Source organism: Kryptolebias marmoratus, linkage group LG15 (assembly GCF_001649575.2).
Source record: "Kryptolebias marmoratus isolate JLee-2015 linkage group LG15, ASM164957v2, whole genome shotgun sequence".
In the NCBI taxonomy this organism is placed as follows: domain Eukaryota; kingdom Metazoa; phylum Chordata; class Actinopteri; order Cyprinodontiformes; family Rivulidae; genus Kryptolebias; species Kryptolebias marmoratus.
Genome location: NC_051444.1, coordinates 13,843,038 through 13,853,824, shown reverse-complemented (window position 1 = coordinate 13,853,824; position 10,787 = coordinate 13,843,038). Strand labels below are relative to the sequence as shown.

At 48.2% G+C, this 10,787-nt stretch overlaps 1 protein-coding gene across 2 annotated transcripts in view; it reads right to left on the bottom strand.

The window, feature by feature from the left end:
- Positions 1-1,278: 1,278 nt before the first annotated feature.
- Positions 1,279-10,787, bottom strand: part of trpm7 (transient receptor potential cation channel, subfamily M, member 7) — a 32,973-nt gene continuing 23,464 nt past the window's right edge. The window contains exons 23-40 of one of the 2 annotated variants that reach the window (XM_017418733.3): positions 10,405-10,537; positions 10,102-10,280; positions 9,879-10,011; positions 8,459-9,738; positions 8,037-8,125; positions 7,398-7,500; positions 7,256-7,317; positions 7,144-7,181; positions 7,007-7,035; positions 6,569-6,622; positions 6,145-6,189; positions 5,957-6,022; positions 4,661-4,944; positions 4,438-4,520; positions 2,672-2,877; positions 2,543-2,594; positions 2,343-2,449; positions 1,279-2,162 (exon numbers count right to left, since the gene is read on the bottom strand). In XM_017418733.3, the coding sequence (XP_017274222.1) occupies positions 2,050-2,162; positions 2,343-2,449; positions 2,543-2,594; positions 2,672-2,877; positions 4,438-4,520; positions 4,661-4,944; positions 5,957-6,022; positions 6,145-6,189; positions 6,569-6,622; positions 7,007-7,035; positions 7,144-7,181; positions 7,256-7,317; positions 7,398-7,500; positions 8,037-8,125; positions 8,459-9,738; positions 9,879-10,011; positions 10,102-10,280; positions 10,405-10,537 (3,056 nt within the window). In that variant the 3' untranslated portion in view covers positions 1,279-2,049. The remainder of the gene's footprint in view (positions 2,163-2,342; positions 2,450-2,542; positions 2,595-2,671; positions 2,878-4,437; positions 4,521-4,660; positions 4,945-5,956; positions 6,023-6,144; positions 6,190-6,568; positions 6,623-7,006; positions 7,036-7,143; positions 7,182-7,255; positions 7,318-7,397; positions 7,501-8,036; positions 8,126-8,458; positions 9,739-9,878; positions 10,012-10,101; positions 10,281-10,404; positions 10,538-10,787) is intronic. The other variant, XM_037979737.1, reaches the window with a different exon arrangement.

Genomic DNA, 10,787 nt, shown 5'->3' with positions numbered 1-10,787 from the left:
AGCCTGCACAGCTCCGGGCCCTCGCTGGGATTTCACTGAAGCGCGTCTGTGTGAGCGGATGCAAATCCTGCCCTACTTGCTGACAGGGAGCCGGCCCCCTGCTCTGACCTGCAGCAACCTCCCCAACGCAGGTGAGCCCGGTCTGAGTGGGTTTGAGCACCGAGCCGCTGTCTCCTCCTGAAGGCGCCGTGCTCCAGAACCCAGCAGCTCGGTCGTTTACATTTAAATGTAAAGTGACGTTTGCATGAAAGGAAATGGGTCAGTAAACAAATGCCTCACAGCAGACGTAACATTCAGAGGTTACAGATGGTTTCAGAAAATATATGAACAAAAGTATTCACTCACCTCCTGTCACTCGTAGGAACCTGAGTGACGTCCCATTCCTAATCCACGGGGTTTAATCTGACAGCGTCAGCTCTTTCCACAGGTTCAGTTTTGGACCATTCTTCCAGAATCCCATCTGTGAGGTCAGACACTGATGTTGGGACAGAAGGCCTGGCTCTCAGGCTCCGCTCTAATTCTGTCGGGTTCAGGTCAGGACAGGTTCTTCCTCACCAAACTCCCTCATCCGTGTCTGTGTGGACCTTGCTTTGTGCACCGGTGAACAGGAAAGGGGCCGCCCCCCCCCCCCCCAAAAAAAAACTGTTCCTACAAAGCTGGGAGCAGGAAATTGTCCAAACTGGAAATTGCTGACTCATTTAGTTGTTTTCAGTGGAACTAAGCGGCTGAGCCTAAATCCTGAAAAACAAGCCCCGCACCACCATCCTCCCTCCACCAAACTTTCCACTCAGAGTCAGACAAGAACCGTTCTCCTGGCAGCAGCCAAACCCACACTCGTCCATCAGATTACCAGACAGAGAAGTCTGATTCGTCCCTCCAGAGGACACGTCTCCTCTGCTCTACAGTCCAGTGGCAGCATGTTTTACTCCACTGCCTCTGATACAGCTGCTGCCATGGAAACCCAGACTATGAAGCTCTCTCTGCTCTGTTCCTGAGCTGATCTGAAGGCCTCATGAAGTTTGGAGGTCTGTTTCCACTTTGTTCTAATCCCACTAACAGCCGACTGTGGAATATTTAGTCACAACTGGACTTATAGAACAGGTAGCATCCAAACAGGGCACCAGGCTGGAACTCACTGAGCTCCTGAGAGCGACCCATTCTTTCACTAATGGTTGTAGAAGCCATCTGTATGCTCAGGTGTTTGAGAAGGACTCGGATGAGGGACTACGATGTGTTTTAAATCAAGCCAAGGTTTCCATGACGACTAAAGGGGCAGAATGAAGTTGAACTTTTTATTTGTTTAAAATGATCTTCAGTACAAAATGTATACAGTAATACCCTTATGTTCGTCAGTTTCCCCTGAATAAAATATTTCCATCTGTTCAGTTCATGCCACATAAGTGTATCTATAAGATACATTAGACTGGAATCTGCTCATACGACAAAGATAATGCAATAGTACCTTTGGAACGGGAAAAAACTATCAGCCGTATTCTGCTGGACACACTTTCAGTACAATAAAATTACATACATTTATCTGGAAAAGCTGCATTGCGATCTGCCCATATTTTACAAGATTCTTAAACTCATGGATGTATTTTGTTTTAGCTAAAAGACAAAAAAGTTAAGATACACGTTTCTATACATGTAAATTAAAAAATAAAAGACTATATCTGGTGGCAAATTGCATTTTTGTAGTGACTCCGCCCTACAACGCACTTCGATCGTTTTCTTCTTTTCTGGTAAAACAAGGCAACTTTTTTCAAACTTTAAAATAAATAACCTATCTGTGATGACGCCGTACCTGCTCACGCACGCTCATTAAAACCCTCTCCCCTCCCAAAGTTTGTTCTTAAAAGAAAGAAAATTTTTTTAAAACAAAAAGGTTGTTTTGTGTTCGACAGGCGGTTCAGTGGGACCAACAGAAACACGACGGTCTCTGGTTTCCATGGAAACACATCGGGCGGTTCTTCCAGTCGATCGAGCGCGCCTTCCTGCCTCTTGGCTCCGAGTAAAACAGACCAACACACACACACACAGGCTCACTGATCACAGCATCAGCTTCATTGATTGGTGGGGCTCTTTGACTCCGCCCCCTGGGTTGGGAGGGTCTTCTTGTGGAAACGTCACCTTGTCAGGCGTGTAGTCGTTCCGCTTTAAATCTGACAGACAAAACAGGAGGATTTCTATGTAGTAACCACGCTGGCTGGAATATTACAACTTCAGGAGATAAAAGGTCAAATGATCTGAGCACAAAGGTGAGGTCAATACGAGCACAATGATGTTTGCCTTAATTAAATCTAACAAAAGGCAGCGAGCGGCAGCAGTGAAATCTCTCTCACCGGGAAGCTTCAGTTTCCTGCAGCACGAGTTGCAGTGATGTTTGGCGCGAAAGTTTCTGATGGCGTCGTCTCCGAGGTTGGCGGGTCCGAAGATCATGTCGTAGGATCTGCGGAGGTCACACAGAAAGCGTTAGGGGGCGGGGGCCGGAGCGGAGCCGCTGGGAACAAACGCTTGTTCGGGTGAGACTCAGAGCACCGACCCTTTCTCTCCGCTCTTTATGACCGACGGATCCGTCAGGACCTCCCCGACACCTGCAGACAAACAGGGTTCTTTAGGAGCGCCGGCGCCGGCAAAAGCCAACAAACTCGGACCGGCGTCGGCGTGTTACCCTGCAGGTCGAGCACCAGCAGCTCCCCCCGTGTGTACTCGTAGGTCCAGTGGCTGAAGGCCAGCATGGTTTCCTCCAGGAGGTTGGTGGGAACGATCTCGTCCCCGTTGTTGTTGTTGAACTTCCTGAACTCGCCGGTGATGCACTCCTCGATGGCGAACCACTGGCCGGCTGAGTGGCAGTACAGCAGAAACACCTCGAGGAACCTGGACACGCAGAGGGCACACGCCCGAGGCGGGACAGGAAGCAGAAACACGTTGGCTGGGTTTCTGAATCACAGGTGTAAATCCAGAGGGGGGGTCGGGGGAGTCCGGACCCCCCCAATGAATCATTTGAGGAAACGACACTTTTAAAGCAACGTAACGAACAGATTATTCAGGCAAAACGATACATTTATGTCATATAAAATTTATGCCCCACCCCCTTTATTCTAACAGTGGTACGGTCCATCACTGTAAGGACATATGAATGGTGGAATAAATACCCTCCAGTAAGAGCACTGCATCAGTACACCGGTTAGAACTCGGACCTTCACTCATTTTCTTTAACAGTTTAATGTTTGATTTTGCCGCTGCTAGCTTAAATTAGCTCCAGCCAGCAGCCATGTTGCAAAAGTTCTCTTTAAACAAACAACACGTCACACGGTTTCTACATTTCCTCTTCTCATTAGACTGAAAAACTTTGAACGTGTCTGTATTCTCATCCCCTCTGGGTTGGCTCGTGTGTGTGTGTGTGTGTGTGTGTGTGTGCCACTCAGACGGCAGCTAACCACACGAGTTGCGTTACACTTTCTGTGAAATGAAGATATGAGTTATGCAAAGAAACACGTCATAAGAAACTGAAAGGACTGGAGCGCAGCATTTTTTGAAAGATTACGTTGTTGGTGAAGAAAACGATCCTCGAGTTAGAATCCTGAACAGAACCACTTTCTTTTTTTAATTTTCCTGCTTCTAGCATAAAGAAGTTGCCTCCAGTGAGTAGCTGTTTTGCAAAAGTTCACTTTAAACAAATGACATGTCGCACGTTTCCCACATTTCCACAGCCCTGCAGCTGCAGCTGACCACACAATCTGGACAATTTGCATTTTCCTGTGAAACAAAGATAAGATCTATGTTGCTAAATATCTATTTTGTTGATTTGTGCACAAAGTTGTCACCTTTATCCTCACCCCGAGCGTCAAAGCTGTGTCTCGTGAAAACAGTAATTAGGGTTTTTGTTTCCACGTTTCCATCTCAACGCTGAAAGTCAGTGTGTGGCCCTGTGGTTGGCCCTGTGGTCGTGATGTAAACGTTTCCTTTTGGGCGCTGTTATTGTGTCTGGACGCACGTCAGAGGACTTGTTCCTGTGGTTTTATTTTTTTATAAAACAGAATAAAAGCGTTGGAAGTCACCTGACCGCGTGAGCCGGAAGCAGAACCAAGCAACGTAATGGATTTGAGAAATAGCGCAGATGGAGAAATAATCCAGGAGGTTTTAAAAACAAAATGGAGGAATAGTTTCAGCACATTGCTGCAACCCATCTACCTGACCTCAACGGTATTTCATGTTTAGTTTTAGTTTTATTTGATGATGTTTCTTAAGAGTCACAATAACAGAGTAAGGATCTGAATCCTCTCTGCGCTGACTCTGTGTACTGAGAAAAGATGCTTTATATAAACAGTAAATAAAACCAGGAAACCAGTGTGTGTGTGTGTGTGTGTGTAAACACGCTTTGATCCTCGTCAATCTGATAACCGCTCCGCAGCGCAGACGTGTTGTTCTGCTCACCTCGGAGAGTAAGGAATGGTCTTTGGCCTGATTTGGTTGAAGGCGAAGGTCAGCTTCTGAGCAGCCCGCTGCTGCTGGATTTCCTGGAGTCGGGCAGAAAAACCAGTTCAGACAGATAAAGACTCCCCCGTGGACCGACCTTGAGAACGCCACTGGAAACACGAGCGTTAAAGCGCGGCCGCCGTCGCCGTGATGAAGTCCCCGAGCCTTCCCCGGCACTCACCCTGAGACAAAGATGCAGCACGGTGTCCTCCCTGTAGATGCTCTGCCACGTCTGGACCACCTCGGGGAGGAAGGACTTGACGATGTACAGGTGTCCTGGCTTCAGGATGTCGTACTCCGACCACGTGCACAGCACCTTGAGGGCCCGTCTCAGGCCCCCGCCCATCTCCTCCTTGCTGAGAAACTCGATCTTGGCGCAGAAGCCCCGCTGGGACCAGGAGGACATGCTGTTGTTGATGGTGTTGGGCGAGCTCTCCTCCAGGCGGTACACCGTCACCGGCTCCCCTGCAGGAACACAGACACCACTTTCCTGTCAGCGGTTTACGGGTCGCAAACGCACAAGTCTGATGGATGCCTGCCCGTGTCACTTTTTAAGCCTGAAATCTGCCACATAATGCAGCTTTAACCAGATTAAACATTAATATATAATATATATATATATATACCAACAGACTCAGACTGTGGGACATGTGCTCGGGATTATTCAGCTGTAAGCCAGTGACATAATTTCTGCTGTCCATCCATCAGAGTGTGAATGTCTGCAGCCACACAAAGCATGTAAATCAACCTGGGCTTTTCTGACCTCCGTGGAACAATAAAACGGCTCTGCTGCTTTGTTGAAACAACAAAAAGGAGGAAGTTGTGAGACAAGGACTGATTTATAGGAACGGTTCACGTAACGTTTTATAAACTTACAGGAAAACCTAAACCTGCAGCACTGAAGTGTAAATACTCCACTAGGACCTTCACCCAGAAACAAAAACACAATCAGCTCAAATAGTTGATTCAGTCTTTGAGCTGCTTTTAATAACTTCTACAGAAACATTTATTCCTGCAGTTTACAGCCAAACAAAAAGCCTTTACTTGTTTGTTTGGTGGACTCTGACGTGGTCCGACTCTATTTTAAAAGCACTGAATTAGCACTTAGTTGTTGTTTTTTTAACTTTGTTGTTTTTGCCTCTGAGAGCTTCCACATTTACAGCGTCAGGTTTCCCAGCATTAAAGGGAGAACTGTGACGGTGTCGCGTTTCTCCTTTTCCCTCAGCTTTGCTAGTCGTCTGTTTCAGAGGCAAACCGGCTCGCTCGGGACAACGCAGCGAGGGAAAACAAAACGACCAACACGTAAACACAAACGATAAAACGGGGCAGCCTCTGGGCTCCACTGGTCCCGACTGAAACAGATGCAGGTGTGCGAGAAAAATAAAAGACTTCCTTTTCTGCCCTTCGTACTTCCTCTGTTCTCCAACCGCCCAACATTGTTATTTTTGGAGCCACCAGAGCTGGAGTCTAGTTTTACCTCTAGGGGGCACCGGGGTGAAGGGGATGCTCTGAGACAGCCTCATCAGGTTGTTACGCTCCACAGCTGCAGGGAAGAGCGACCAAACACGTCAGGGAAACGTTCATCTACGCACGTCCGGCTTGTTTGTTAAACATAAATGTGTGTTATTTTTGAGCATAAATGTGCGACTCCACGGTGGACCTCACCTGAGTACTGGTAGCTTTCCATCGGCTTGAACGGCGAGCCGATAGCTACAAAAACAAGATTAAACACAATTTTAAACAATAATACAACAAGGTGGCTTGTTTCACTTCATCAACAAACAGAAATCACTCAAAGAAAGGTAAAAATGTAGGGTTGTTCCAGGATTTGCCACTGGGGGGCGCTGTTGAACTTCACAAACACACTTTGCCCCAACAGGAGCTCTGGACTAAAAAACCTCTAATAACAGAAATTGGAGCTATAATTAAAAATAATACATGTTACAGATGTCCAGTTAAAAGATACATGTTTAATAACTGCATGAAATAAACCAAAATAATCCTAGTTCTCCTAAGTCGGTGCTTCGTTCGTCTTTTAATCAACAAACCATCGAGTTCACGTCACGGGGTGGAGGTCGCTGATACTCACAGTCCTTCCGGGTCCCGAGGTGGGGGTGGCGTGCAGCGTACAGAGACACGGCAGCTGGAACCACAGAAGAAGAAGGGCAGAGTGAGGATTTTATCGAACACACACAGACACAGAGAGGGAGACACCTGCAGGCTAAATAGATGTGACGTAGTTCGTCATTAAAGCTAAATAATCAACTTTACTTCCCTTCTTTTCTGAAATTATTTGTCTTTTTCCACTTTTTACTTCTCCGTGTCTCATGATCCTGATTTGTCTTTGTTGAAATTATTAAAGAATTTCTCGACACAAATATGACACCTGTTTCTGGGAACGACTGCTGCACCTTTGATTACTGCACTCTCAAAAGAAGCTTAAAGGTTAGAGGTCGCTGCTTCTGAAATGTCGCCTGACTCGCTGATCCAGACAAAAAATAAACTTGGGTGAAACTCCCCGTCTTACCGTTTAATGTTTCTTCCTCGGGGGGTCTCCTAAAGCAGGACAGACAGAGGACACCAGGAGTCAACTTTTGGTTCGTTTCTGTAAAGTTAAAGACACTTCGTCCCTCAGATTTGTGCACTTCTGCAGCGGACACTTACAGGCTGCTGGCTTGAGCCGATTTCATCTGAATTCTTTCCTGTCAGAGAAGAAGAACGTTAAAAACACTGCTTCCTTTCTGTCGTTAGACTCATTAAAAAACAAAGTTCTTACGAGAACTCCAGCTTTGGGGATGTCTTCAGCAGAAACTCTGCTCCTGTCCTTCTTTGTCAGAGCTACAAAAACAACAAATAAAACAATGAATGTGTCCAAAATCAGCTCAAAATGATCAGTTTTTCTTTTTCTGCGGTCTTACTGGTGTCAGGGTGAAGAAGAGGAGGGTTTCTGTCGAACTCGGTGAAGCCGGCGTACGAGTTGACTGCTCTGATGAGGCCGTGTCCTTCAGCCTGAGGCACAAACTGTGAGAAGGAAAAAAAAAAAAGAAGCTAATTTTCAAAAAAAATACCTCTGCTACATGTGTCAAACTGAAGGTCCGCGGGCCAGATCAGGCCCTTGGTAGCCTTCCATCTGGCCCCCCGAGACATTTAAATTTGACTTGATCTGTCTTTGTCGCTTGTCTTTTAGTTTGGTGAAGTCTTCTTGAAGCCAAGAAAATTAAGCTTTAATTTCCGAGTAATCTTTGATTTTGACATGGAAAGATCAACAGAGAGCATCAAACAGGACCGATCAAACTCCTGCTGATACACCTGAAGCCGAGAAACGATATCAGATATCTGACTTGAGTTATGGTCTGATTAAATCAAACCAGGGTGGGCAGCAAAAAGCAAACGGCGGCGATGAGCGTGAAGCCGCATGGCTCGCGGGTCAGAGAGACGGCATCTGAATAAACTAAACAATGAACTATACATATAAAATAAAATAAATAAAAGTAATAAACAAACAGATCCTTTTTCTGGACGTCAGCATGACTCAAAACAAACACTCACTCACTCACCTGGGACCTGGTGTGTGTGCTCGGGCTTTGCTGCCTGCTGGAGGTCTCTTTGGGCGTCGAGTGCTGAACATCCAAAGTGTCTTTGTGTCCTGAGTCAAAGTTTACAGTTAGTCACAGTTAGAGAACCGACGGCGAGTCCCGTGACGCAATCAGAGGCAGACAAACTGCTCCACAGGTGCTGCCTGATTCAACACCACCTCACGGGTGAATAAATCACAGATCCTCCACCTCACAAACAACACTGAATATTCAGCTCAATACAGCGAGCGTTTCAGGCCCATTCTGTGACCTCCTGCCACCCCCGGAAACAGAGAAAGGAAAGGAGAAGCACCAGAAAGCTGTTTTCTAGAGTCCTGATCTGGAGATGAAGAGGCTCCCAGCACCCAGCAGACGCAGCCTTCACCTCAGACGAAAGCTCAAACCTCTCATCTTTGCTTTTCTTGCCAGCATCTTCTTGCCGCGTTTAGTTTCCGACCCAGTTGGACCTCCACACTGGGAGGCTGCTGGTTCGGAATCATCCCCCCTCCTTCGCCTGTGGGGTCTTCTGGCCACCGCAGCAGGGGCTGGCGGGTCGCTGCGCCCGATGTTGCGTTCTAGAGGCGGCGACGCTTCGGGATCTGGGAGGATTTCCGTGCACGCGGCTTTCAGAGGACCGCCACGTCGGCCCTCTTCATCACTGAATGCTTCGTTCACGTATCCCCAGATCCTGGCCTCGTCCCCCTCCCCCCTCCTTAACCCCCGCGTACTCTCAGGCTTCCCAGCGTAAGCAGGCATGCAGGCAGGCTGAGCAGAGCTTGATTTCTCAGAGACAACAATAACTGTAGGATACACACAAACACACTTCTCCTTCTCCTCCTCCTCTTCCTCCTCTATTTTCTCAGCAGCGCATTCAGCTTCATGCTCATACTCACCTACAAACGCCCCAAACTCTACAGGAATGTTCTCTGGCTGGGGGGACTGCTGGTGGAGTCCAGCCAGGGCGAGTTCGGGGTGGCTGGAGCCACTGGGCTGGGAGGGGGTGCTGCTGATGTGAAACTGAGCACCAGAGGAGGGCACGTTGGGCAGACTGGATGGGGAGTCAGAAAGGTGCAGCTCATGCGGATGGGTTAGTTTGCTCTGGGAGAGCGGGTGGCCTCTCTGACGCAGCCCTGGAGGGGAACCCGAAACAGCACTTTGGACAAAGGCACTGGAGCCGGCACCACCCGAGGAACCAGCCTCTGCGGCCAGGTGCCCGAGTCCAAACAAGCTCCTCTTCTCCGGACTCAACGCTGGGTTCAGAGCGGGGTCCAGCCCCAGCTCTGTCACGGGGCTGGGCCCGAATCTCCGACGGCTGTCCAGCCCAGCTCCTCCTTCGGCACCAGTCCCGAAAAGAGAATCAGCGATGTTGGCTCCCGTTTGGGGGAACGAGGACCCGAAGTAGGCCCCCAAGCTGCGCTTGCCTATGACGGACGTTTTGGAGTCTGTTGGCACGGGAGCGATGCTCGGGACCACGTTCTTGGACAGGCTGAGCTCGCGGGTGATCTGAGTGTGGACCTTGCTGGCCTCGGACGCCCTCTGAGCAGTGAGGGTCTTCAGGGTGTCCACGGTCAGAGCCGAGAGGTCCTGCAGGTGGCCGATCTGCGAGTCCAACGTGTGCAGGGATCGCTTTATGAAGTTCACCTTGTTCCCGACCTCCTTCAGCTGCAGACACATCGTCTCAACCCTGGAAGCACAAAGCAGACTCGGGTAGTCACACGTCAAAACGCACCGCTGCCTCTTGCTTGATTTCAGAACCGAAGTGAAAGCTCGTGTTTACGGACAAAGGGAGGAATCTAAGCTGAAGCTAGTAAAGAGGGTCCAAACCTTTCTGAGGTGAGACGTATGCGCTCCTCGCTCCCCGAATGAAACTGATCATCCTTTTCATGAAAGTACGTCTCCACGCACTGCTCCTCAAAATCATGAAGCTTCTTTTGGTCTTCCTCAGTGAGAAACAGCTCTGAAAGCAAACAGCGGAGACGAATTAATTATTTATGAGTGAAACGTCAGGCTTTTTTGTTTTCGTGTAGAAAGAACAGCGCCGAGTTACTTGGTCCGTAGGTGCTCTCCTTCTTCCTCTTTCTGCACATACAGAACAGGGAGTAGATGTGGCACAGGAGGATGAAGGGGGGCGGGAGGACTGGCTTCTCATGGTAAGCCATGATAAAGTGGTAGCGCTGGTACTTAAACACCAGATTAGAGATGGACTTTACTTGTATATACACATTGCTGGAAAACAGAGCAAACGAAAGCGTGCCGTCAGCGTTCGAGAGTTAAAAACGTGAATCTGGATGAGGTGAGGTGAAGCTCACTGAATCAAGGTCTTATTCAGGACCAAACGTTCTGCACTCACTTAAAGAAGGCAATCAGAAGGTTGACCATCAGTATGTACTGTACAAAGAGGTAGACTGCTTGGAGGAGAGGAGTCAGCCACACTCCTGATCCACACAGTTCAGACAAAAAGTTTTCAGTTGAATTGGCACAAACTGTGAGGAGAAGAAGACAGAAGGATCACAGACCTGAAAACATTACAGCTACGGCACACAAAAGGTTACGTAAAGGATAATGTAGAATTAATTTGTTATACCAAGTCAGAATCTTGTACTTTCATTGTGGGAGCTGCAGCTGTTGGCAGCTTTTAACTAGTCATACAATAAGATTTTCCTCCAGCTAAGGTTTAAAGACTTATTTCATCAAGGCGGTCACTCTACTGTAGCACATGAACCCCCCCCCCCC